A 27,910-nucleotide genomic window follows, 5' to 3' on the forward strand; every position below is an offset into this window, starting at 1 on the left:
TATTTCTAATGACAACATTACTTCTTCCCAAACTTCTGAATGAATCCCTTCATTACCCTTAAGACATTCTACAAGATCCTTGGATCCTCCTAGTTATTTAGCATACTATCACTGCTATTCCACTGCCTCCATACTTCATCCCACAATTACATATCCTTTGTCCTCAGTTCTTTCTTATAACTATTGTTCCTCCTCATATATTTTTTTTTGCTATTCTATTTCCTCAAACATTGAACCCAAAACCTTTCACCAATCTATTAATCTTGATTGTTGCAAACATGCTATAGATGTTGAGTTACAAGCTATTGCTGAAAATGAAACATGGACTGTGGTTGATCTCCCACCTGGAAAAGCTCCTATTGGTTGTAGATAGGTCTACAAGATTAAATACAAGGCCAGTGGATCCATTGAGAGATATAAAGATATGTTGGTAGCTAAGCGTTACACTTAAATAGAAGGTATTGATCATTTTGACACTTGTTCTCTTATAGCTAAGATTACTACAGTTAGAGTATTGATCTCCATTGCTGCAAAAAAAAAGGATAGCATTTGGAACAATTATATCTTAAGAATGACTTCCTTCACGGTGACCTAAATGAAGAAGTCTATATGACTCTTCTTCCCGGCCTCTCTACATCCAGCTCTTCTCAGGTGTGTAAACTTCAAATATATCTGTATGGCCTAAAGCAAGCACACATGCAATGGTATTCTAAATTATCTTCTTTTTATATTACTTTGGGATACTTTCAGTTAAAGGAAAATCATTCATTATATTTAAAATCACACAAGAATAGTTTCACAATTGTACTCGTTTATGTATATGATATAATTCTTGCTGGAAACTCTATTTAGGAAATATAATTTGTCAAAGGTATCCTTGATCCGTAATTCAAGATTAAATATCTTTGTCAATTAAGATTTTTTTGGGATTTGATATTTCCATATAAACTAAAGGTATTTTCATGAATCCGAGGAAATATACTCTTGAGCTATTAGAAGATACAAGATTCCTTGCAGCCAAACTATCTTTTGTGCCTTTTGATCCTACTCTCAAACTATCCACTACAAGTGGCCAGCCACTACAGGATCCTTCTTCATATAGGAGTTTGATTGGAAGATTAATTTACTTGATAAACACTAGACCTTATATTTCTTTTGCAGTATAACATATGAGCCAATATGTTTCTCATCCTCTTGTCCCACACTACCAGGCTGTACAAGAGTCTTAAGGTTTCTAAAATCTTCTCCTTCTAAAGATATCCTATTTTTTGCTTCTAATGTCCTAAAGCTTTATGTCTTTGTTGATTCTGATTAGGCAAGATGCTTGATACAAGAAAATTAATTAGTGGCTTTTGTGCCATTCTTCGCTCATCTATTCTTTTCTGGAAATCTAAGAAACAAAACATATTCACTACTACGAAATACACATATAATGACGGTTGCGAAACACATATAATAACGGTTGCACGTCTTTTGTTAGGTAGCGTCTGGTTGTATGTATTGTGGTTTCCACAACGGATGATAAACCGTGGTTATAAGTTAGGTAGCGCGTTACCTATAACAACTGTTTATTCAATCAACCGTTGTGAAAAAATTTATACGTCCGGGGTTTGAGTCCCAACAACTATATTCATGCCTTTTATTATTCTGGATAGTGCGCTCTACTTATAACAACTGTTAAGTTAAAAACCATTGTGATATAATTTGTTTTTTTTTAAATATATTTTTCAATTTTACAGCAAACCCAAATTTTAAACCTGAATATTTCCGAATTATATCAGACTAGAAAAAACAATACAACCATTTTTGAATTGAATTAGACCAAAAATTATATTACATCAATGACACGACTCCATTAGGAAGCAAACATGGTATATTACATCAAAACCAAAATGACACAAAACAACCTACAATGTACACATCATTACAACAGATAATATTATCTTGTTGTCTTTGTGTCTTGTCTCTTGGTGTCTTGACTTTAAACACCTATAATTTCAAATAATAATAGTTGTTAGAAAATAACATCATTAGTAATTATAACATAAATAAATTATGAATGAGGAATATAAAATACTTACTTTTTAATTGTCTCATATGTATTCTTGATTATTGTTACGAATAACATGTACATCATATCTATCAACTTCTTCATATGAATTAGGCACTTGTGTTACATAAGAAGGAGTGAAAGGAATATCAAAACTTTCATCGTCACTAGGAGGAATGTGCTTCCTTTGAGAATAATTGACCATCTCCTCGAAAAGTTCGCAGGATCTGTCACATGAAAAACTTATTTTGCTTGAGTAGCCATGGTGTATGGTTCTATGTTATAAATTGTCTTGCCAAGGTCAATCTGTGTGAATCCTAACTCATAAATTTGTACACCATTGTTATTGAGAATCCACTTGCATTTAAATAAAAGCACTTTGAAAGTAACATAATCAATCTCCAAAATCTCCTCAATGAAACCATAGAATGCGGGAGTTGTGAAAATAGGATTCTTATCTTTAGAACTAGAGAAATACATGGATCCGGCCTCAACCATAATCCCACTATTTTGCATTGTACTATGATCATCTTTTTCTTTTGTATAAACGGAATAATTAGAAATGTCGTATGTCGTCGAAGTTATCATAGTAAGTTTTGGCATGTACGATAAATATTTAATTATCTCGAATGCACAATCATCATTAGAAATCCTAATATTAAATCAACTTATGAATTCCTTCTTATTTCGGGTCAACAATAACTTGTCTTTCATTCGGGGATATCTTTTCTTTATAATTTTTTTTATATAAATGTGCTTGAAGTACTACATCCCAAACCATTGACTTAACATTTAAACCTTGAGTACCTCTACCTTCAAATCTATCAGTATGACGAGACTTTGGAATTCCAATAGACTTTGTTTCCGACAGACAATATGAACAAAACTCAAGAGGTTTTTTTGTGATGCAACTTTCAACGATAGAAGCTTCCGGTCGGTGATGATTCTTCGTATATACTTTAAATATCTTCATGTATCGCTCTATAGAATACATCCATCTTAAATAAACTGGACCACAATATCTGATTTCTCTGACTAGATGAACAAGTAAGTGAACCATAATGTCAAAAAATGATGGAGGAAAATACATCTCCAATTGACACAATATTATTGCAGTCTGATCTTGTAATTCACCTACTTTTTTGAAATCAATAAATTTATTATATATAGCATTGAAGAATAAGCATAATCTGGTTATAGTTACTCTTACATTTTTTGGAAGGATGCCACGGATAGCCACTGGTAGAAATTATTGCATCAAGACATGACAATCATGAGATTTTAAGCCAACTAACTTGAGATCTTTTATTGATATAAGTTTCTTGATGTTTGAAGAGTAACCTTGGGAAACCTTGATATCATGCAAACACTCGCAAAAACTTTTCTTTTCCTTTTTAGATAGAGTGTGACATGCTGGAGGCAAATAAGATCTTTTCCCTCTATATGTTGGAGCCAATTGTTATCGTATACCTATCTCCACCATATCTAAACGGGAATTCTTATTATCTTTAGTCTTGCCTGGAATGTTTAAAAGTGTTCCTATCAAACTGTCACACACATTTTTCTTCACATGCATCACATCAAGACAATACCTTACATCAAGTCTAGACCAATATGGAAGATCAAAGAACATCGATCTCTTTTTCCAAATATTTCTCTCAACGGTACCGTCTTTTTTCTTTCCAAAGACAACATTAAGTTGTTTTTGTCGTTGATAAACTTTCAAACTACTGCTCTCCGTTAAAAAACCTTTCACAATTACGATAAGAATGATTGGGTTTTCGAAATTTTCGATGCCTAAGGTAAACAGTCTTTTTTCCAATCTCAAGCTGGTGAAAACAGGTATCAGATTCACATATAGGACATGCTTTATGTCCTTTGACACTATATCAATCCAAATTACCATATGCAGGAAAGTCGTTGATTGTGCAAAATAACATTGCACGCATCTTAAACTTTTCACCAGAATATGCATCATCAACGTTAACACCTTTATCCAACAAAAGTTTTAAATCCTCAAATAATGGACTTAGTTAAACACCTATGTCGTTTCTAAGTTGTCTTGGTCCATAAATCATCATACTTAACATCATATACTTTTGCTTCATGCACAACTAAGGAGATAGGTTGTAAATTGTGAGAAGAACATGCCATTAAGAATGGTTAGTGCTCATATTACCAAAGGGGTTCATTTCATCTGCCGCAAGCCCAAGCCTAAGGTTTCTTGTCTCAAGGACAAAATTCGGAAACAATGAATCAAATTTTTTCCATTGCAAAGAATCAGCTACATGGTGAATGTTTCCATCATATTTTCTTTCATCTACGTACCATCTAATATTCTTTGCGTCATTTGCATTAGATAAAAGTCTATTTAATCTCAAAATTATTGGAAAGTACCATAACACTTTTGCAGGAGGACGCTTTTTACAAACATTGTCATTGTCATCACCATTGTTGTTCTTCAACTTGTAGCGCGATTCACCACATCGTGGACATTGATCCAAATTTTCACACTTTTTCCTGTATAATATGCAGTCATTAAGGCATGCATGTATTTTAACATACTTCAAACTCATTGGACATAGCATCTTATTAGCCTCATAACATCGATCCGACAAATTCTTTTCTTCTGGTATCATTTTTTTTCAACAAATCAAGAAAATATGTGAAACTTTTATCCGACCATCCACCTTTTTCCTTCATATTAAACAATTTTAACAACACAAACAATCGTGTAAAATTGGTGCGCCCTTTATATAAAGGCATGTCTTTGTCGATACACAATGTATCATAAATATGTGCTTTCATATAAGACGATTCTACAATATTACGAATCATATCTTCTAGTCGATCATCCGCATAATCATCATCTCCATCCATTTGTGACGTCATATTTTGATTATTATCCACTTCTCCATACCACGTCCATGTTGTATAATTTTGACATATTTCATCACAACATAGGTGATGGAATATTTCTTTCTTTGACCGTTTTCTAATATCCCCGCAAACAACACAAGGACAATAAAAGATATCATTATTGTCGGGAACATTTCTTTCCAGCAAATTCAAGGAATTCAAGAACTCATTTCTCATACAACAGATCTAATCTATCGGCTTTCATCATACTATGATCCATAACAATTTCTGAAATTTATATCAAAAGAATAATTTGAATGGCAACCTAATGCTACACACACAACATCAAAAACCAAAACACTAGAGCTAATATGATTATATGCATATAACGTTGTCTAAATAAAATATGAACATGGAAACACCAAAACATAAACATATTCAGAAGCGTCATTATGTCTGAATAGAGGATCAACATATCCAACACAAAAATCTAAAGCATATTCACAAAATCTAAATAAAACATGAACATGGCAACATGAACAATACACATGACAATGTCAATACGCACAACATCCTAGTGAAAAACATTAACATTCAAAAGCGTCCGAGAGATAATGGTAAATAACCCTTACAAAGAACATAAACATTAAAAAGTGTCAGATACAGATTGGTAATGCACCATAATTCGAAGAGGATGATGATTTCCTTTCAAGAAATGATATCCGTTTCCAGAAATGAATGAAGATAGTGAATGTTTCGCTATTGTTGTCGTCTCGTTCGCTAGGGCGCCCTTGTGTGTTATGAACAGAATGAAGTACCTGTAATTTTTTAATTTTATGGAAAAATATTTTACAACGGTTGCAAGCTTCAACCGTTGTGCAATATGGAACATATAACCACAGTTGAACTAAACAACCATGGTTGTTATACTTTCAATTTTTAAATAACAAAAAATGAAAAGGCACATGCGCTAATTTTTATTGAAAAAAAGAAAAAAATGTTTATGTTGGGACTTAAAGCTTGTCTTCCAAACTCTATGACCAAGGTTGCTTAAAGAAACCGTGATGAAAAGTTTCTTAATAAAATATTTAAAAAAACATGCGCGTACAAAATTGTTATATAACGACGGTGGAAAAATGGCTATTGTAATATTGTGTCACCGAAGCTATTTTTTCTAGTAGTGATTATCCCGATCTTCCATTGAAGTTGAGTATAGGGCTTTGACTTCCTTAACATGTGACTTACAATGGTTCCAATATCTTTTCAAAGATCTCAAGATTAATTTTTCTTAACCAGCATCTATTTATTGTGACAACAAGTCGGCTATCTATCTAACTCACAATCTTGCATTCCATGAAAGGAACAAACACATAGAGTTGGATTGTCATGTGATTCGAGAAAAAATCCATTCAAAACTCATTCATTTGCTACCTGTTTCTACAACTACTCAACTAACTGATGTGCTTACAAAGGCACTACATTTTCCAGCATTCTTTTCCATTTTGACCAAGTTGATACTCTAGAGTAAATTTGACTCATCCACAATGGGCACCCACAAAATTATCCAAAACGGATAGGGGAAAAATTCACAATATGAGTACAGGTATGGACTCGGGTAATTATCCATGAAAATAAGCGGGTACGTGTGCCGGTATGAGCACCTTGGTACCCACCCCGCCCCATACCCGCACAATATATATTTATGTATTTTCATTTATATTTACATATTTTAATTTATATTATTATATAAAAATGTATGTCTATCAATTTTAAAAAGTATATCAATGTTAAACCACATATTTAATATTAGTCTTTATTTATTTCATCAATAAATTGTTTGAAAACTTTTTAATATTTTTAAAAACATAAAATTATATGATATTTAATGATTGATCTATTTATTTTTAATAGGAATGCGGATAACGGGTACGGGTTTGGATACTTACATACTCATAGGGTATGGGTACGTGTGTTAACTTTGATGTCCAAACGAGTATAAACTCGGATACGAGGATTTTTTTAAATTGCAGGTATGAGGATGAGTACTATAGTACTCTGTCCAAACTCTTCATATTGTCATCCCTAATCTAGAGTCTCCATAATCCAACTTGATGGGGTATTAGCTTAAATATGTACAGCATTAATCTTAAATATGTATGGTCAACATAATTAGTGTGATTATCTCAAATTTATATAGTTAATTATGCATTAGTTGGTGAGCTAAGATTATTCTTTTACTGAACATTGTATATATAGTAGTTTTCTGCTCATTCACATCAATGAAACAGTTAATGCTTTCAATGCAGTCTTTACTTTTCTGCACTCCATTATTCAGTTTAAACCCTAATCTTCTTCTCCTACCTTGAGATCTTCTATCAATCAACACTTATGATAAATAAAGCGTTGTTTATATTCCAGTTGCTTTGATATTGGGACCACGTTCTGCAATTAATTCATAATTAATAGCAGAGTACAATGTTACATATACAATGATTTTATTCCAAATACAGACATACAATGATTTTATTCCAAAAGTCGTGGATATAATAAGTTCTAACAAACATATATGAAAATGTGCATAATGGAGACCAATGAATTTGTACTAAAGGCTTTCATATAGAAAATGATCCAACAATGAAATAAATGATAAAGTACGTGACAATTGGATCTGAGCAATAGAAATGATCATTTTGGAATATTTATCTCTTTATCTATATATAAATAAGTCGGATATAGTTGGTGTGGAGGTTGGAATGATTTTTTCATGACCAAAATAACCCTCAAAAGTATGGGTTCATTCACAATTTGGTCCATTTCTAATACGACTATTTTTGGTTGGAAAATTTACCAGACACTTCCAAAAAAGTATATTAATATATTAATATGAGTTTAATGTCAAATACTTCAATTGGTATTACAGTTCTAATGTTTGATAATATAAATATCATTTACACCCGCAATTAATTAAATTAAAGGATGTTAGTGTATCAATATATGATTTAAAAATAAGTATACGGAGAGTGTGGTCATGCATATCGGAATAGTAGAACTATTGGAGGATCTGAAATATTTATAAGATTTGAATAATAATTTTGTTCACCTAAGAGCCTTGTGCTATGGATTACCAAAAGAACGTGATATGCTAGGGGCGGTAAAATGGTACATCCCTCCCTGTCTTAAGTCCGTCAAAAAAGGACGGAATGAACAAATTTGTCAAGTGAAATTGAACTTAAACATTTAACTCGTCCCGTTAAGATGATGGGTTGGTAGATAATGGGTTTGCCCGCCTATTTATTCATTTATTTTTTATTTTTTAATAAATTAATAGATTTATTTTTGCATTTTAATTAGATCTTTTATTTATTTTTTAGAATAATTTTTTATAAAGTATTTTTTTAATAAACTTTACTTTAAAAATTATTACATATATTCAAAAATAAATATATAAATAAAATCATCAACAAGTATTCCAAAACCACCATTCAAGTATTAATCTTCAACCAACCAAAATAAATATTTTGAGTGTTTATAACTAGGTTGGCGGGCTTAAGGCGGAACGAGCTTAAAGCGGGGCGGGCAGGTGGACACAAAATCTCAAACTAACCTGTCATTTTATGGCGGGTGTGCGGGCCGGCCTGGCGGGCCACATGCCGTTTTGCCACTCCTACTCATTAGTATCTAAATCTTAGTTATATTTTGATCTTTTAGAGCTAGATTTTTTTTTCTTTTTATATTCTTCTTCATCATCATCATTGGTTAATATTTTAAACTCCATTTCGTATTTTTGCAATTTTTTAAATAAGGTAGCTAAGTTCATATAAGACTAGTCCTTAGATTTAGAAATCGTAATGATTTTAGGTTGTTAGTCGTAGTTTAGACATCTAAAAACTATGATAACAAAGTCCTCATTTGAAAAACTTTACTCAAAATTTGCATATGATTCTCAAAGTGAATAAAATATTTTTGCATATCCTAAATGTTTTCCTCATGTTTTATTCTGAAAAACTTGTACTCATGGGTCAATGTGTTCATCCTAACTCTGTTTACATCAATTGTACCTTCATGAGTAAGTTGAAAGGTGTCCCACATTTCTTTAACAGTCCAACGAAAAAAACACAGGAAAAAAACTCATTAATAACAAGAGCAATATTAATAATAGTTTTAACTTTCAAATTGTATTGCAATTTTTCTTTGTCCTCTTTAGTCTAGATTTCTCTAGATTTGTTTTTCACAACACCATCAACAAGATCAGTGGGAATAAATACCATACTTTTAATGACATTCTAGATATCATAATTCATCTCGTCTATAAAGATTATCATTTTCTCTTTTTATTAAGCATACCCTTCTCCATTGAATGATGATGGTTGTTTAGTGATTAGTTTGAAATCATTCTTACATCCAAAGATGATTAGTCTTATAGCAGGAGTATCCTCTGATACACCACATGTTGAACAAGCGACTCCAAACACAAGAAGTGGGTGAAATGTAATATTCATACTTTAGAAACATCTTCACAAAAGAATTGATTTAAAACGATTTATATTAGAAGCATATATAAACAAAGAATAAGCAACAAAAAAGATAAAATAACATTAGAAAAACATAAATGACATAAATGAAAAGAGACAGGGTAAGAAAGATTATACCAGTGATTATCCTGGTTCGACCTTAAACTAAACGACCTATTCCAGTCTCCAAGAGTTTTCTCTTGAGATTTTCAGTAAAAACAACTAGAGTTTTTATACACTATCATCCTAACAATCTTAAATTACTTGAGCTTTTGCACGGGATCATCGAACAACCTTACATGAATACCTTGAGCATTTATACAAAGCATATACACCTTCATTATACATAGCCGAATAGATTACAATATGCCAAAAATATCATTACCGTTCTAAATAACATTGTCCTCAATGTGAATAGTTGTTTTTTACACTCATGGTATACATCTACACTTTCCTTATATATCATTTATCATGGGCCTAGAAATCAACCTAGTAAATATCATAAACTTGTGATTCATGCAAGGTCATAAGGTAGTTTATAATTCAACAACATAATCTTTTGATCATGTACGGTAAGAAATACTTTGAATACAATGTCGATTTATGTTGTCATTAGATAATGCAAGACACGTGTTTATGGATTTTTTCTCAAAATCTAGTTAATGATTGTCAGCTTTTGTCCATTGGGGAGAATCTATAAAATGTGTCATTAGATAATGCAAGACACATGTTTATGGAATTTTTCTCAAAATCTAGTTAATGATTGTCAACTTTCGTCCATTGGGGAAAATCTATAAAATATTGCAGCATTGCATAACTAACCATGTCAAGGACATGCCACATTAAGTATTTTGTATCTTCTGTTTTCTTATCATGTGACTAAACTTTGAGATTATCGAAAAATAACATAACACTTTTCCTAGATACTCCCTCCGTCTCATAAAAGTGTCTCATTTGCACTTTTTTTATATCTCAAAATAAATGTCTCTTTAGAATACCAATACAATATTTGTTATTTTGTTTCACTATTATATTCATATTTATTAACTTTCACTCTTTTCAACAAATCCATTAACTATAATAAATAAGGATATTTTAGTAAATGGTACTAATTTTATCATTAAAATCAACGCATCTAATTATTTTCTTAAGAGCCACGCAAAACTCAGATAAGCCACTTATTATGAGACGGAGGAAGTATTTTTTTTTTCTGCAGAAAGCATGGAACACTAAATTTTAATCACATATTTAATTATTCCTTATCATTTCAAAATAATATACAATAATTAAAACAAACATGTATCTTCTCATAACTCATGTCAATAGAACATAATATTTTATTAAGATCATGGGCTCTACTAGGCAGCACATTATTCTCAATATATATATATATATATATATATATATATATATATATATATATATATATATATATATATATATATATATATATATATATATATATATATATATATATATAATATATATATATATATATATATATATATATATATATATATATAAAGTTAGCAAGTTTGTGAAACTCTTATCAGTCCATCAAGTGTCTATTTTTATGTTATGCAATTTTAAAACTACAAACAATCTTGTAAACTTAGTACATCCATTATATAACGATGAATTTTCATTTCTTATTATATTCTCATACACTTTAGGACAATCATAAATGTATTTTTAAAATACAATCATAAACTCTTAGACTAGATCAAACTCATATGTTTCTTTTTCAAAATCATTTGATATATCTTTAATATATCTACTTGAATTACGAACCTAGTTTTTTCTTTCTCGTTGTATATCCAACATGCATAGATTTTATTAATGTCATTAGATATTAAATAGTCTCACAAAACATTGCACTCAAATTTGTATAACAACACTCTAAACAAGTGGATATGATTTCAGCAGACCTAACTTTCAGCGCATGAGCAATAACAATCTTAAGAAACTCTTCGTCTCGATTTTCATACTCTCTTGAAACTCAATTAGAACATATTAATTTCCAATTCATAACCTAAATTTTATTCAATCATTTGTCACTAACTAGGGAACTAATTAAACAAAGCCAATTCGTTGATTTATAGACTGACAATTCATTGGGATACAAAATTAAAGATTTAGACCTAGTATTGACGGTGAATATTCCATTTGTACAACATGTAAAGGTCAATTCCATTATCCAAGACATCAATTGGAACATTCCTCACGGGTTATCCATTTTGGATCTTCAAATTGTTGAAGATATTTTGAAGATTAACTTGTCATTTGAAAATACTACTACTTCTGATAAACTCATTTGAATAGGTTCTATGAACGAAAATTTATCTTTTAAAGATGCCTACGATTATATCAAGAGGCATCACATTGAGCGTTCTTGGAAAAAATTCATTTGTCATCCCTACATATCACATGCTAGGTCACTAGTGAATTGGAAACTAATGCATAATATTATTACAACAAAAGATAACATGATTCAAATGGGAATGAATATGAATTTGAGGTGCACTTGTTGCAATCATAATGGGGAAACTGCATACCACTTATTTTCTAGATACAAGTACACTTTACTTTTTTGACGTTGGATGGAGTAATTGTTTGGCGTGCACATTGATTGAACTAGTTACAAAATCTTATTCAAACTCGTTGATAGAAGTTGGAGCTCTTAAATTCAAAATCTGACCATGGCTCTCATCATAATTGGATTAAGTGCAATACAAATGGAGCTTCAAGAGGAAATATTGAAATATCAACTTGTGGTGGCATATTTAAGGATAATTTATTAACATCCTTTGGAGCTTTCATAGCTAATATTGGAGCTTCCACCTCTTTTCAAGTTGAATTACATGGAATCATGCTTTCTACCAAATTTGCTAACAGGAAGAATTGGAGAAATCTTTGGATGGATAATGACTCAATGTTGACCTACGGGAAATACATTATCAATCTTCATGAGATTATAACTATACTTTTGTCTTATTATCAAAGGAGACAAAGTCTAAAGGAAGGAAGTTAAGGCGGGAGTATGTATGTGAAAGAGGGTCAAGACCGTGGGCGGAACAAGGGTAATGAAGTTATGGAAAAAGGAGATCTAAATCCAAAAATAAAAAACAATTGAGTGTTATAGTTACAAACAAATTGAACATTAGAAAAGGGATTGTCCAAACAAAAAGTAGGGATCATCAAGTTCTGCAATTGCAGTTTAAACCAATTATTCTTGAAGTGAAGTATATATAATGTGTTTTTAATTTAAAAAGTATGCATATGCATGGATTATTGACTCTGATTTTTCCTACCACATGACGTTGCACCAGGAATGATTCACTACATTCAGGTCAAGTAATTTTGCATTTATTTATCTAGGTGATGATAAAGCATGTACTATTTCTAGAATGGGATAAATTAAATTTTCAATGGACAATGCTGGTGTGAGAACATTGAATGATGCAAAATATATTCTAGAGTCGAGGAAAAACTTGATTCCTTAGGTACTCTATAGATAAATGGTTTCATCTACAACTCTGATAGAGGTAGGGACATTATGAAGGTTAGTAATGGTGCATTAATTGTGATGATATCAAAGAGGATTATAGGTGATATCCATAAATTGTTGAGGAACATTGTTGTAGGTGTTGTTGCATCAGCTGAGTCTGATAATGATGTAACCAAACTCTGGCATATGCACCTGAACATCTCAGTAAGCGTGGGATGATGAAACTTTATAATAGAAATATATTGAAGGGTGTTTGTAGTTGCAAAATGGATTTGTGCAACTATTGTGCATTTGGAAAATAGTGTCGTGTTCAACTCAAGACATGAAGGCACAAAATATAGGGAATTTTAGATTATGTGCATTCAAATGTGTAAAGGGGCTACCAAAGAGGTTTCCATGGGTGGTTCCAAGTATTTTGTGTCTTTCACAAATCATTTTGCTTGCAAGGTTTAAGTGTATTTATTGAAGTAGAATTCTGAAGTCTTTGCCAAATTCAAGTTGTAGAAGACAATACTAAAGAATCAAAATGGCATAAAAGTCAAGTATTTATGGTCAGATAATGGAACATAGTACACTTTTTCAAATTTCAATAGGTTCTATGACGAACATGGTATTTAAATACATTTCTCAGTTTGTATGACACCATAACAAAATGGTATGGTAGAGAAATGAATAGGTTTTTAACTAAAAGATCAAGATGTTTCTAGTTGAATACTGAACTATCAAAAGGTTTCTGGGCAAGGAGTTAACATGGCATGCTATCTTACCAACGGGTCACAACATGGTTCATTGGAGAGGAAGGTTGTAGGGGATGTATAGACATATAATCCTATTAATATTGACAACTTAAGGATTTTCAAGTGTACAACTTGTGTGAATATATCTAGTGAAGATCAATCTAAACTTGATCTAAAGTCGAAGAAGTGTGTCTTTGTCGGTTACTCAAAAGGTGTAAAGGGGTTCAAGTTATTAGATTCGATTAAAAATAAGATGTAACTCAACATAGATGTTATTTTTATGAGCATGTATGGTTGAAAAAGTTTGTTGCAATACACATGTCATCTTCTGAAGGAGAAACTTCCAACAAACAGGTGATTCAGGTGGATGTTGATCAATCACTAGTGAAAAATGTGAAGGTAGTGCCTGAACCACAAAAGAGATTAGCCGCTAGTCCTAAAATTGACCACGAACCTGCCATTTTAGGTGGAGTATAGGATTATATTATTGTACATGACAAAGAGAACTTCTCAACTAATCCACTAGAAAATATGGGTATGAAGACTTGACAGTTGCACTTCTTACTTATTCTAGGGATCATTCCACTTGTAGAGAGGTTATAGATAGCCATGATAAAGATAAGTAGATGAGTGCAATGGTGGAGGAGGTGGGGTCCTTAAAGAAAAATCAAACATGAGAGTTTGTTCAACTTCCTAAGGGGAAAAGGGCACACCGGTTGTAATTAGGTGTTCATAAAACTAGTAGAAATAGAAGAAAAAAAAGGGAAAAGTTCAAGGCTCGTCTTGTAGCAAAGGGGTATTAACAACAAAAGGGGATTGACTATGATGATATTTTCTCTTCGTAAACCATACATACTTATCTTAGGGTCGTGTTAACCTTAGTAGCCAGCTAAAACATGCATTTAGAGCACATGGATGTGAATACATCATTTCTTCATGATAGTCTAGATAAGAAAATTTACATGGAGAAAATAGAAGGGTTCGGTGACACTGGATATGGAAAACTAGTTTATAAATTGAAGATGTATTCATTTAGCTTTAGGCGATCTCCAAGTAAATGGTACATGCACTTTGATTCATACATCCTTTAGATAGGCTACATAAGATGTGAGTATGATTGTTGTGTTTATGTTAGGAGCCTTGTTGATGATCTGTTGATTCCTGCTAATAATTTACATGATGTAAATGAACTGAAAATCATGTTGCAAAAGAAGTTTGACATGAAAATTTGGTTAGTTGCTAAGAAGATTCTTGGTAAGGAAATTAATAGGGATATGAGTGCTAGAAACTTATGACTCTCTCATAAAAGCTATGATGAAAAGGTGCAAGACAAATTTAACATGAGTAATTCAAAGACTATGAGTACTTCATTGGCGAACCATATTAAGCTCTCATTGGATCGGTATCCAAAAACAGATGAAAAAGCTGAGTATATGTTAAAAGTTTCTTATGTCATGGTTATTGGTTGTTTAATGTATGTTATGATCTACATTATACCAGATTTAGAACAAGCTATAAGTCAAGTTTGTAAGTTTATGTCTATACGTAAAAGCGTCATAGAGAATAATTCAAATGGATTTTCAGGTATTTGAAGAGTACAACGGGTCATGGTATCATGTTTAGAAATGAACAAGCACTACTAAGAAAATGGGATTTTAGCTATGTTGAAATAGACATGTCACCTATGTCGGGTGGGCGAGGTAACACATGGTGTAATGGAATATGTGCTACTTTTCCTTTCGAGCCATGTGGCCGAGGTAAAAAATAAAAGCACACTACTATTCCCCTCGGTTGGATATGTTAACAGAGGGGAAAAACCCCACTTTTACTCTCAGTTAGTTTTAATACCCAATGTGATAGTTGAATATTCTATTAAGGGAAGAGTTTTTACCTCGGTTAGGAGTTCAAACTGAGGAGAAATGGTGTTGATGGTGATACTGAAGCTTTGCATAAGAATTCTCATGAGAAGATGGTCAAAGCTATGGCGAGTAACGATAAGTGTGACCCATGTGAGTTTTACCGGGCCCCGTGGTGGATGACAATTGTAACAGTTAAAAGTACAATATAGGACAACCCTTAATGATTACGAGTTGCCAGAGGTTTTAAGGTATATCATTGGGTTGAGAGCTAGCTCACGTAAGGAGTGAGAAGCTTTGTGTATGTAGTTTTCTACGAGAGAATTATATTGTCCCTCTCAAATTTATCGTTGAGGTATTTATAGCAGTCTTGGGCATGGATCCTAATCCCTTTGGGAATAGCGAATTCTATTAGAAGATACAGGATGGGACGTTTAAACTACCAATATTTTTGAGAACATGGTCAAATGACCACTTATTTATTATTAAGGAGTGGGGGAACTTCATTCCCCCACTTCTCCATATCAAGAGACCATTCCAAATAGGAGGTGACATGTTTGGTGGAAAGGGCGACATATCTATTAAATAGGGTTCGAAATAGAAAATGGACGACCAAAGAGGCAATATGGACTCAACTCAGGTCCATTGTCTCCTTCGCGCCCCTTTAGGATATACTAATACCAAAAGTAAATGAAATCTAGAGTTTAGTTATGAAGAATACCTAGAAAAGATATTACCTCTCGGTTGGATAACCAATCGAGGGAATATAAGATTCAAAAAAAGAGAAAGGCGTCATATGAAATACAAATTTGAGATTTCCTTTAAGATGGAAATCACAACTGAGGTAAAATATAAACTAAAAAAACATCATTTGAAATACAAAGCTGAGATTTCCTCTCGGTTGGAAATCCTAACCAAGGGAGTAGATAAATTTAGAGAAAAAGTGCTAAATGAAAAATATAAGTAAAAATGAAAAAAAAGGCGTGTCCTTGAGCCACTTTTCATATCAGTTGGTTTTCTAAAATGAGGGAACATATTGGTTTAAAAATAAAAGATAAGAAATATGTGAATTGAAAATTAAATAAAACTTAAAAGTGTAGGAGCTGAGATTTGAAGTGTGATCCTTGAGCCACTTTTCCTATTTGTTAGTTTCATCAACCAAGGGAATAATTTGTTGCTTTGTTGGCTTGTGACGCACCCAATGATTATACCTCAATTGTTATAGTGAGGGTGATCCTTCAGTTGTAGGATAAGTTGATTTAGAGTATGTTAGTGATATAGATGGTAGGATGTCTACAATATGGTATGTATTTACTTTAGCAGGAGAACCTATTTGTTGGAAATCATTGGTTCAATCCATAGTGACCATGTCGATAACTGGAGCAAAATACATGGAGGTAGGTGAAGCTGCCAAATAAGCCTTATGACTTATAAGATTGGTGAGATAATTGGGTGTTGAACAAGGTGGAGTTTGGTTGCATTATGATAATCAGGTGTATTGTGCTAAGACTAAACATAGTGATGTGAGGTTTCACAAGATCAGAGAGTTACTTGCATCCAAACATATATTACTTAAAAAGGTTCATACTTCAGATAATTTAGCTGATATGTTGACCAAGCAATTCATCAGTGGAAAGTTCATACATTTCTTAGACTTGTTAAATATTTCTTAGTGTTAAGCAAAAGGTGTACCTTTATGGTTGTTAGAATGTGATTGTCTTGCTAGGGGTTTGATGTTCACTAATGTGGTGATTCTTGAGTATGATTCATATTGTGGAGATTATTATGGGTATTATTAGTATGAGTTATATTGTGGAGATTATTATTGGTATTGTTCAGTATGACTTATATTGTAGAGATTATTATGGATAGGTAACGGGGGTTGCGGGGGCTCCACGTGTATTATTGTAAATTGAGCCATAATATTATATATTGCTTGTAACACTGTAACCCTAATTTATTAGACATAAATAAAGGAACCTATTATTGCTCTATAATTGTGGAGGTAAGCACCATTGACAAAATTGTGTTAACAAGGATCAATAGCGTTAATTGTCTTTTACTTTCGATTCTCTTTAATTTTATATACCGGTTGCTATTCTAACAATATATAAGTAGAGAGTTATACGTGAAAAGTACTTTGATATCGAATTTCATATTCTTTTTTTCGAAGTAAACCGCACATATAATTTTTTTATTTATAAATAAAAGATATTATATTAATATATTAATTGTTAATTTTAATTTCTTTAATAATATTTATTTATTTAATTTAGTTTTAATTATTTTTGATTAAATGATAAAGGATGAGCAAATATTTAGACAACATTAATTGAAAAATACATTATTCTATTTTCTATGAAGTCCTTTTTGTTTGGTAAACCAATAAGGCATTTCACCAAATGTTGTGAAAAGTCTAACAATTCTACTGAACTTAATGATAATTTCAAACACACTAAAAAATAGAAGTGCGAGACAAAGAATAAGACAATTAAAATTTATGTTCTTAAGTAACACATTGTCATAATAGCATGAGGACAAATACACAACAAGACATAAGAAGATAAAAGGCAAGAACATAAATAAATTTATTTACTCGGTTTGATCCAACCGATCTACTTTGCGGAGAGATATGTTCTCTGATTCATTATACTTCAATAAATTATTATATGAGATTACAAAAGAGTTACAAGAAAATAGTCATCCAAGTTCTAAATAAAAAACTTTATTTTCTCTCCAAGTATTTATCAAATTTGTAAGCTCGATATATGATCACACAAGCCCAATGTGTTTCAGAGTATTTCTTAATTCCTTCGGATACTTCCAAGGATTTCCAAATTCCAATATTACAATCATATACATTTGCATCCTTGTCTCTCTCGTTTTTTCCTAGGATTACCACACACTTTCCCTTATCTTTCAAACTACATTCAGAAAGTTGTTAAAACATGAATAATAGAGATGCATATTTATAACTGCTCAAACCCAACATATCCTTAACAAATCCAAAATATAACACGTTAATGAACATATATGAAAACCGAAACTACCAAGCCCGATACACGTGAACCGACTGAACCGAACCAACGATCGACCGACATAAACTTGCCTACCTGTCGTTGCCAATCGCCATACCTGATGCTTAATTGCCACCAAATTTCATTGTTAGACCTGACTTTCCACCGACCGTCAAACATGACGCGCCTTTGCCACATATGAGACCATTACTACAATGGCTCATACACCCTTGTTGGCCGACACGCGTTGAACCTTCACACGACTTCACTTTTTCCGTCAACATTTTTATTACTTTTCGACTTTCTGATTTTTTACAATCTCAAAAAATATTGTTTCCTCTACATTAACTCAAGGTTTTAAGGCATACTTCTACATAAAAAATTAAAATTGCTTTATCTGTTATATTTCGAAAAAATCAAATCCCACATTGGTTATGAATAGAGCCTGAAAATAGTTTATAGAGAGTGACACCTCTCACCAGAGGTGAACATGGATTGGGTAAACTCATCAAACCGATCCAAAACGACCCAAAAACACATTGGGGCGGGTCATTGGATGAATATCATTTTCAAAAATTAAAACCCATTAAAAACAATTGAGTTTCGGATAAATCCAGACTCAATCCATAAAACTCATTAAACCCATAAATTGTACCTCTAACTAATAGATTTTTTGTTGTTTAGATCTCCTACTGAACTTTATAGAAACTAATGTTTATATTTTTATTATTGAAATTTGGTGGAAGATACTAATTTTGAAGTCAAAACACTTTTTTTGAACGGGGAGTATATTTGAACTACGTTTTTTTGCTACATTTTATAATTTGATGAGTGGTGCTTTGATGTGTTGAGACTTGGTTGATTCAATTTTAGATTCTTCAACATTCGTTATATTATTATTCAGGAGTTTAGTTTATTCAGGATGTTGCATTTTTATAATTTAATGCTAATGCTTGTAAGTTGTAAGCATTTTATGGGATTTTATGTACTATCATAATGCTACTTTGATTTTTACAAGTATTTTATGATGAATTTTATTGTATATTTAGACATTCGAGACTGAAATAAAAGAGGTAATAGGTTAAACAATTTTTTAGGAAAAAATTATTGGAGCATTTTTTAAAATAAAATATGACACATCATTCATAAGTATATAAGAAAAAACAGAAAGAAAATAGTTAACCCCCAGTCCAACTCATAAATTTACGGATTTATGAAAATCGGTCAAATAATGTTATGGATAGTTATTTTACCTTACTCAAATAGGTGTATTCAATATGGTTTGGGTTCTAATTTTTGTCAAACTCAAACCAAACCGATCCATGGACACCCTAATCCATCGCCTTACAAGACAATTTTGTAGAATAAATTAAGGCAAATTCAAATTCTAACACATTGATTATTTGTCTTATTATTTTATAAATTTTTGTTTCTAATAACTTTTTGTTTTTAAACTTCAATGCCATATTAATTATAAATTTGTTAATAATATTTTCAATGTTTGCTAAATTTTATACTTGATTTAGAGTACTTGACACCATCTAAAGTGATTGTGTTCTTCTAACATTTTCTTTAAGATAAAATTTCTACAAGAGAAAACTTCTTCAAGTGTAGATAGTATTCCAGAGTGGTACTTCATGTATTTTATGTTAAAATTTGATGTGGTTGATCAAACATCTCTTTGTTATGTGTAAGGTGACAACTTCAACGTGGTAAAAGATTTTTAGGTGGTTATGGTAAGATTTGGTGTTTCATAGAGAACTTTGTTTCTAGTTTGAGTTGTTGAGGTTTTCGGGGATTATGACTATGGCTTATCCATTTTTGACTATGATTTGACCCTCTATGATGTGAATTCGTTGGATATCCCAAAATGATGCACTATTTTCTGGTAAGACAATGTCACTAGAAAAATCGGGTGGATATGATTATATTCCCTTATTAAAAATGATATATTCGTAAGATTACTTGTTCCTTACTTGAGTGGAAGACGAGTCATGTGTCAAAAGTCTCTTTTCAAACAATATATGGCCTGAACATGTCCTTATAAGTGGAGGTAGTCTTCATCATACAAGTCGATTTTGTAAGGTAGAATTAGGTTCAACCATATTTCTTAATACTGTATCAAGAGTTTGGTTTAATATTCGGTGGACCACCTGCTATCAGGTTTCCACTATTAGGTCACCCACCATTTATTTCCACATTCTAGATGTTGAGTCCTGAGCGTGAATGGTGTGTTAAGAGTCTCACATCAGACAATATTTGGCTTGAATATGTTTTTATAAGTGAAAGTAATTCTCACCCTACAAATCGGTTTTATAGGGATGATAAACTCAACCACATTTCTTAATATGGTATCAAGAGTCTAGTTTAAGATCCGATGGACCGTCTACTTTCAGGTTTCTGCTATCGGGCCACCCACCATTTATTTCTCCACTCCAGATGTTCAGTCTTGGGTGTGAGGGGGTGTGTTAAGAGTTTCACATCGGATAATATATGGTTTGAACATATCATTATAAGTGAGAGCAATTCTCACTCTACAAGTCAATTTTGTAGGATTGAGTTAGGCACAACCACATTTTTTAATATCATATTATTTTCCTTAACACATTGTTCGGTTGGAGGTTGTTTTGTTAATGAAATTTAATTTTCTTTTTTAGTGTTGGCAAGTTTGGATCTTCAGATCGTCGGGACTTTTTAATGATTTGGATTTGATTTATGCACTTTTTTTTACTAATCTTTATTTTTTAAAGGTTGATTATTTTACATAATACATCAGACGTTCTTTTATAACTTTTTTCTTTTTAAAACTTTATTTGCAACATCTTTATGATTCTTTTAATTATAGAAAAAGATGAAATAATAATATTTAAAATAATTTTTTCATTTATAGATAAAAAAAAGTAAAAATATTACATGCAAAAATGAACAAAGAGACCATAACTAATAAGCCTACACTTTCAGAATTTATAATCAATGTTGACTTAATTCCTTGCTAAGGTTGGAACTTCAAGTTTAGATAAAAGCATGGTTTTGATGGCCCTTCTCTTTGTTTGACAAGAATACATAATGTGTAAGTGACCATAACCATGAATCCTAGCCGTTGATAAGGACATCGATGATGTGACGGTTTGCAACAAATAGATCATGGTATACCTTCTCCGTAGGATGTATTGAATCCCAAAACACATACTTTGATGGATCAAAACATACATGTGAATTATGATTACACATAAATGTTGCTTCAATGAAACCACTTCCACAACAGCCTCGATCAACCTCATCAAATCCTACCACAATAAACATACAAACAAGTTAATCAACATAATTAATCATGTAATTATGAACTAGTACTATATAATCTACCTACTAAAAAAATTGAATTACCAAGATTTTCATGTCCTTGAATCATGTTAGCTAAAGGTTTATATATGTCAATGTAAGAGACCTTAGTAGAATTAAGTTGCATTAAGAACAATTCATGTTGAAGCAGCATGTTGTGATCTCTTGCCACAGCTGAATATTTGTCCACACAATTACGTTCAAAAAATGCATTGTTGGAATTTAAGGTAATCATGATTGGCAAACATCCCAATGGAGGTAATCCAACAAAAGCAACTTTTCTAGCACCTTCTGTCAACAAATTCTGAATTATACATATATTTATGGTTAGTTTATTAATCAAATTAACCATAAATATCGTATACGTTTTAAATTCGAAGTGAATTAATTACCTGCATGAAATCTTTGACATGTTGAAGCAAGAAATGACCATAATCTGCGACGTTATAGCTTCTTCTTCGTATTGGCATCATAAAATAATTAACAACGAAATCATTTGTACCCGCGCTTATGATAAATATAGCGTTGTTCATATGATTTTCAGTTACTTGCTTACCAAGCTTACTCTCTAACCGATTTTTGTATTGTTTGAAATATTCTAGTTGCTTTGATATTGGGACAACATTCTGCAATTATTTTGTAAATAAGACACAAGTATTAAAACCTTGGCTAACAAAAAAAATGGTGTAAGAGTGAGTCATAGAGAGTATAGTACAGTGAGGGTTGGTGTGAGTGGGTCAAAACCAGAACCAGCAGAGGCAAAACTAACTCCTGTGATAAGTTCTTCATCACTCAGATTTGGATCCAAATATGGTGGCACCAACTCTTTCAAACCTAAATATGAAGCTGTAAAATCCAAAACCTATGTGAGATGGTTACTATTTACTATATACATATATTTAACATGCAAATGATAAAAGAGAAAAAATTATATACCAATAAAATCAGTGCCAAGTTTTCCATTTGTGAACCTTCCTGTGGGACTTTGGTTAGGAAAATCTCTACCATAAGGTGGAAAATCACTCTTGAAAGGTGTGTTCACGTAGTTGTTGTTTCCTGGGTCTACTGTGGAATCTCCAAACACATAAATGGCAGAGACTTTACTCTTTGAAGCTTCAATTGTAGCCATAAAACTTAACAAGCTAAGCATGAAAATGTGCATAATAGAGAGCAATGATGGTGTACCAAAGAATATCATGATAGAAAATGATCCAACAATGAAATAAATGATAAAGTACGTGACAATTGGATGATGAAGATTTTGGGATATCTATCTATCTATATATAAATAAACAGGATATAGTTGGTGTGGAAGTTGGAATCAAATTTTCATGACCAAAATAACCCCCGTAAAGTATGGGTTGATTCATTGTTGTTTGTTTCTAATGCGAACTTACGGTAGTTAATTTGGTTAGAAAATTCATCCAACACTTCCAAATATGATTTCTCAAAATATTTGTTCACCTAAGAGTCTTGTGCTAAAGATTGTCAAAAGAATGTGATGTGCTATAATATATATATATATATATATATATATATATATATAATATATATATATATATATATATATAAGTTATTAAAAAGTTTTTATTTTATTGGATAAAGCACATTTTCTGCCTATATGGGTATGAGGTCTCTCATACATGTATGGACACTTAACATCACCTCCCACCATACGCGTAAAAACTGGAGGGAGGTGAAATTCAAATCCCTACTCATACGCGTATGGGAAGGTCCATACACGTATGCGACCAGTCAGCCGGGCTCTCTTTACATAGCCAGAAGCCTTACGTGTATGGCTCAGGCTGGGCCATACGCCCTACCCTGGGCCATACGCGTATGAGTCAGTGCAAAAACAACTCATGCGCTTATAAGTGGAGGCTATACACGTATCGCACGATCCATATCTGAAAAAACCCAAAATATTTCTATTTAGTCGAAAAAACGAATTTCCAAGGGTTGGACAATTTTTTAGCACAGAGAACGTGTTTTGAAGGCTGAAACACTGAATAATTCATGGTGGATCAAGATTTTCATGAACTTTGTGATTGGAGACCTCTTTTCTCCAATTAATTTGTAATGTATACATTTTATGTCATGTTTTTCGTTATTGTTATAAGTAGTTAAACCCCCTAATGCTAGGGGGTGTCCTTGATTCAGATTTATGATACAATTCTAAATTTCTACCTTGTAATGACTTTGATTTTATGATGTTTGATTTTTTTATAATTTGTACTTAATGCTTTCTCTTTCAAAAAATTGAGTTTGATATGTGGTTAGTATTTAGGTTGGACTGCCATTGTTAATACTTAATTGTGAATAATTCATAGTAGATCTCCCAAAGGCCTATGGATACCCTATGGAAATTGGAATATTATTGATTAAAATATTGCTTAATTTCATTTGTGTTTCACTATGGACATCGGGATTAATTTGAATGATTAAAGGATTTTTCACTAAGGACTTAGGATTAAACACCCTTCAGAATCGGTAGTCAATGTTGTCAAATCAAGTTGTTGCAAGGTTAATTTAATGGTGTTGATGAATCTAATCATACACCTTCTCTTGCATGTTCATTCATAACACTTTTACATTGTTCAACTATTTTCTTCACGTTCTGTTGCATTCTATTTTCTACTTTTCAAACCAACATTCCCAAACCCCTAAGTATTTTGTTTAACTAAATTAAAACATGAACTCTGTATCATCAAGCGGTTCTTGAGATCGATACTTAGGAAAATTTCCCTTATTACTAAATTGGAAGATTAGTACACTTGCTCATTTACCGATCAAGTTTTTAGCACTGTTGTCGGGGACTGCTAAAGATTATAAAATACAAAATTTTATTTTTAGTTAAAATTTTGTTGCTCTGCTACTAAAATTTTATTTTAGTTTTTTTATTTATTTTTATTATTATTGGTTACTACTAATATCTGTCTAAAAATTGTATGCGAGGAAAGCCCTCAGCTGATTTTCCTTTTGACGCAGAACCAGAAAGAACATTGCACGATATGCTTAGACAAGCAAGACAAGCAAGGCTGGCTGATAAAGATGTGGACGACTTGGTTGAATCAGATACATATACCAATAGAGAAGCATAAGACCTGGTTATCGATGAAGCTATTGAGGAAAGACTTCTTAGGGATTAGGGTAGAGCAAATGCCCCAGGTGGTCTTCTGACTATAGTTAACCAACCAATAAATGTGGAAAACTTTCAGTTACTCACATCTACCATCTGACAGCTTGAGAATATACCTTTTATAGGAAAGATTAATGAAGATGCAAATAAACATATGCAAAAGTTTCTTACTATGAGTACTACTTTGAAGATAGATAGTTATTCTGAAAAAGCCAAGAAGTTGAGAATGTTTCCGTTCACTTTAGCTGAAGATGTAAAAAAAAAATTTATTTGCTTCCTACTGGAAGTATCACTTGTTGGGAGGAGATAGAAACAACTTTTCTTAATGAGTATTTTCCTACTTCTATTTTTCTCAAAGAAAGATATGATATAATAAATTTTAAGCAGAAGGAAGGAGAATCATTGGGTGATGCTTAGAAGAGATTTAAGAGATTACTTATTATTTTTCCTACTCATAAACCAACAGTCCACTCAAAAGTTTTTTTTAGGGTTCTTGTTTTTATTATGTACATTAAATGGTCAAAGACCAAAACAAACAAGCAAAGTATACACAAACAAAACAATATTACACAATATGGTCCAAATGGACAAAGTGAAAATTACATTAACATAAACAATTAGAATGATATGTATAATGACAAATGAAATAAAGTGCTAAAAGTAAATTGCATTAAAGTAAAAGCTTGAAATTTAAAGTTAATAGTTAGTAAGTTAGAAGTTAGTTTTGTTTTGCTTTTGATTTCAAGATATTCTTTGGAGAACACTCAACCCACTTGCCACAAGCATAGATCCTTGAACCAAAACATCTTCCAAAGGAAGGAAAGAAGGCCAAGTTTCCACACAATACCATGGAAGAGGGGAGACTTACAATCTCACTAACTAGAATGCTTATGCCTTTTTATGTCACAAATTTAGCGCTATGTTAAGCAATCGTAATTGGACTTATGTAGAAGTCACAACTATTTGAGGCCGGGCAATAGACTTTTGGTGTTAATGAATGTTGGAGACATAGTATTATGAACTATGCTCATGAAACATACCACACACAAAAATATGCAAAAGGTGTGGCATAATCTCATCCATACTCATGTCAATTTTTCAATCAACTAGCATTAGGACTTTGAGATGTCATTGGCCAAATGAGAATGAATGAATGAAGAAGGGGAATTAGATGAAGGGGAAAGGGATGAATGAGATCACAAATTGGTCAAAGGAGGACTTTTACCAAATTAATATCATTCATTCATTTTGGGAGATGGAATGTACATTCCATCAATCCCCTAAATCCAATGATATTAATTTGACAAAGTCAAATCAACCTTGACCAAGGCCCAACAACAAACAATCAAACTCAATAAGTCAATACAAATGGTCAACAAAATTTAAATGGCATTTATTCAATTAAAAATAGTAAAATAATGCATTAAATTCAAATATGCTTTGTCCAATTTCTAAAATCTCATCAAAACACCAAATAAATGACCATGAGATTTATCATAGGTCAAACAAGGTCAAGGACCTTGGAGAAAAAAATTCATAATTTTGGACACTTAAAAATATTTTTAAGCAATTAAAAACAAATGCAAAATCAATTAATTCATGAAAAATATTAATAATGATCCAAAAATAATTTTAATTCAGAATATGAAAGAGAAAAATATTTGGAAATTTTTGGTGAAAGTCCCATATTTTTTGGATCAATATTGAATTTTATATGAATTATTGAAGAAAATGCAATTAAAACAAAATATCGGAAATTCAAAACTACGTGGACCATCAGATCTCCCTCATTAATTGAGGTGGCAAATCTGATGATCCAAAACGCGCGTTCCACATGTGTCCAAGTCAACCGCGTGGCATAAATGGTAATTCAAAGCACGCTCGGGATTAGAACATGGATGATGGATCCTATGATTCAGAAGTGAGACACCTCATCGCTGGAGCCAGAGCTCCGGTCATCTTCCCCGTGAGCTCCACCGGACTGGTCAAGATGAACCATCACCAAAATATAAAACAGGGACATGATCTTAAAGAAAAAACATCACTGAGCTCGAATCTGACCTCCAATTCTTCCAATTTCAAATATATTAAGAGATATGTGGAATTGAAAAATGAGGTACATGATCTGAGTTGCTTCGATTTTCCCTCAAAGCAACTCAATCTTCTTGTCTACATTGGTAGGACTTCAGACAACCAAAGAATCAATGGAATTGAGCAATAAATTGAGAGAATCGAAGAGTTGAAATTTTCTGCAATTACCTTCAATGGAGGTCTGAACTTGATGGATCTCGATCTGAATTGCACTTGGACTCACTCTAATTGCTTGCAGGAGAGGAATGGAAAGGTTTAGAAGCAATGAACTCCTGGAGAATTGAATTCTAAAACAGAGATTCAAGCTCAAATTTAAATGAATTTATCAGGGTTATCCTATGAGAGTGAAGGGTTTTCAACGGGGGATCAAAGTTGGCGCAATGTATGTGTTAATTCTGAGCAAATGCAGTTGTATTTATAGAGGAATCCATGTGAAATTTGCACACTCTCTCCACTTTCCAAATTGGAAAATGATGATGGAATGGTAGCTGAAAGTCCAATTTGAAGTTCAGATGCTTTGAAGATTGATTGGATTGCAAGGCACATGTGCATTGTTGCTTGAAGTTGGATCCATGCCAAATGATATTAGCCTGTTTAAGCCATGCGCAACCTATGCATTTCAAGTCCAAAATGAATGAGTTTGAGCTCTTTGAAAAGGCGAGATCAAGAGGAACAAGTTTGATGTTGAACACTTTTTCATTTGGAGCTTGGAACTTGGAGAAATTTGAGGTGGAAGTTTGGAAAAATTTGACATATCAAAATTTTTTCTAAGTGTCAAGCCATATGTCTCAATATTCCACCTT

At 32.2% G+C, this 27,910-nt stretch overlaps 1 protein-coding gene across 2 annotated transcripts; it reads right to left on the minus strand.

The window, feature by feature from the left end:
• Positions 1 to 21,464: 21,464 nt before the first annotated feature.
• Positions 21,465 to 23,126, minus strand: LOC127100391 (GDSL esterase/lipase At5g45960). 2 transcript variants are annotated; one of them, XM_051037541.1, is made up of 5 exons: positions 22,814 to 23,126; positions 22,593 to 22,723; positions 22,270 to 22,503; positions 21,984 to 22,181; positions 21,465 to 21,825 (listed from the first exon to the last, which is right to left on the minus strand). In XM_051037541.1, the coding sequence occupies exons 1-5, from the start codon at positions 23,073 to 23,075 to the stop codon at positions 21,520 to 21,522; spliced, it is 1,131 nt and encodes a 376-aa protein (XP_050893498.1). In that variant the 5' UTR covers positions 23,076 to 23,126; the 3' UTR covers positions 21,465 to 21,519. The 2 variants fall into 2 exon arrangements, with proteins under 2 accessions (XP_050893498.1, XP_050893499.1); XM_051037542.1 differs by having other exon boundaries at positions 21,482 to 21,825; positions 21,923 to 22,181.
• Between the last annotated feature and the right edge of the window lie 4,784 nt (positions 23,127 to 27,910).

Source organism: Lathyrus oleraceus, chromosome 7, assembly GCF_024323335.1.
Source record: "Lathyrus oleraceus cultivar Zhongwan6 chromosome 7, CAAS_Psat_ZW6_1.0, whole genome shotgun sequence".
Taxonomy (NCBI): domain Eukaryota; kingdom Viridiplantae; phylum Streptophyta; class Magnoliopsida; order Fabales; family Fabaceae; genus Lathyrus; species Lathyrus oleraceus.

What these genes read in the sequence shown, in the direction of transcription:
- LOC127100391 (XM_051037541.1), bottom strand. Translation starts at nt 23,075, where the DNA reads ATGATATTCTTTGGTACACCATCATTGCTCTCTATTATGCACATTTTC. An exon ending in CACTCACACCAACCCTCACT is followed by an intron (nt 22,504 to 22,592) that starts GTACTATACTCT and finishes AAATAATTGCAG; the next exon opens with AATGTTGTCCCAATATCAAA. An exon ending in TGCAACTTAATTCTACTAAG is followed by an intron (nt 21,826 to 21,983) that starts GTCTCTTACATT and finishes TTATTGTGGTAG; the next exon opens with GATTTGATGAGGTTGATCGA.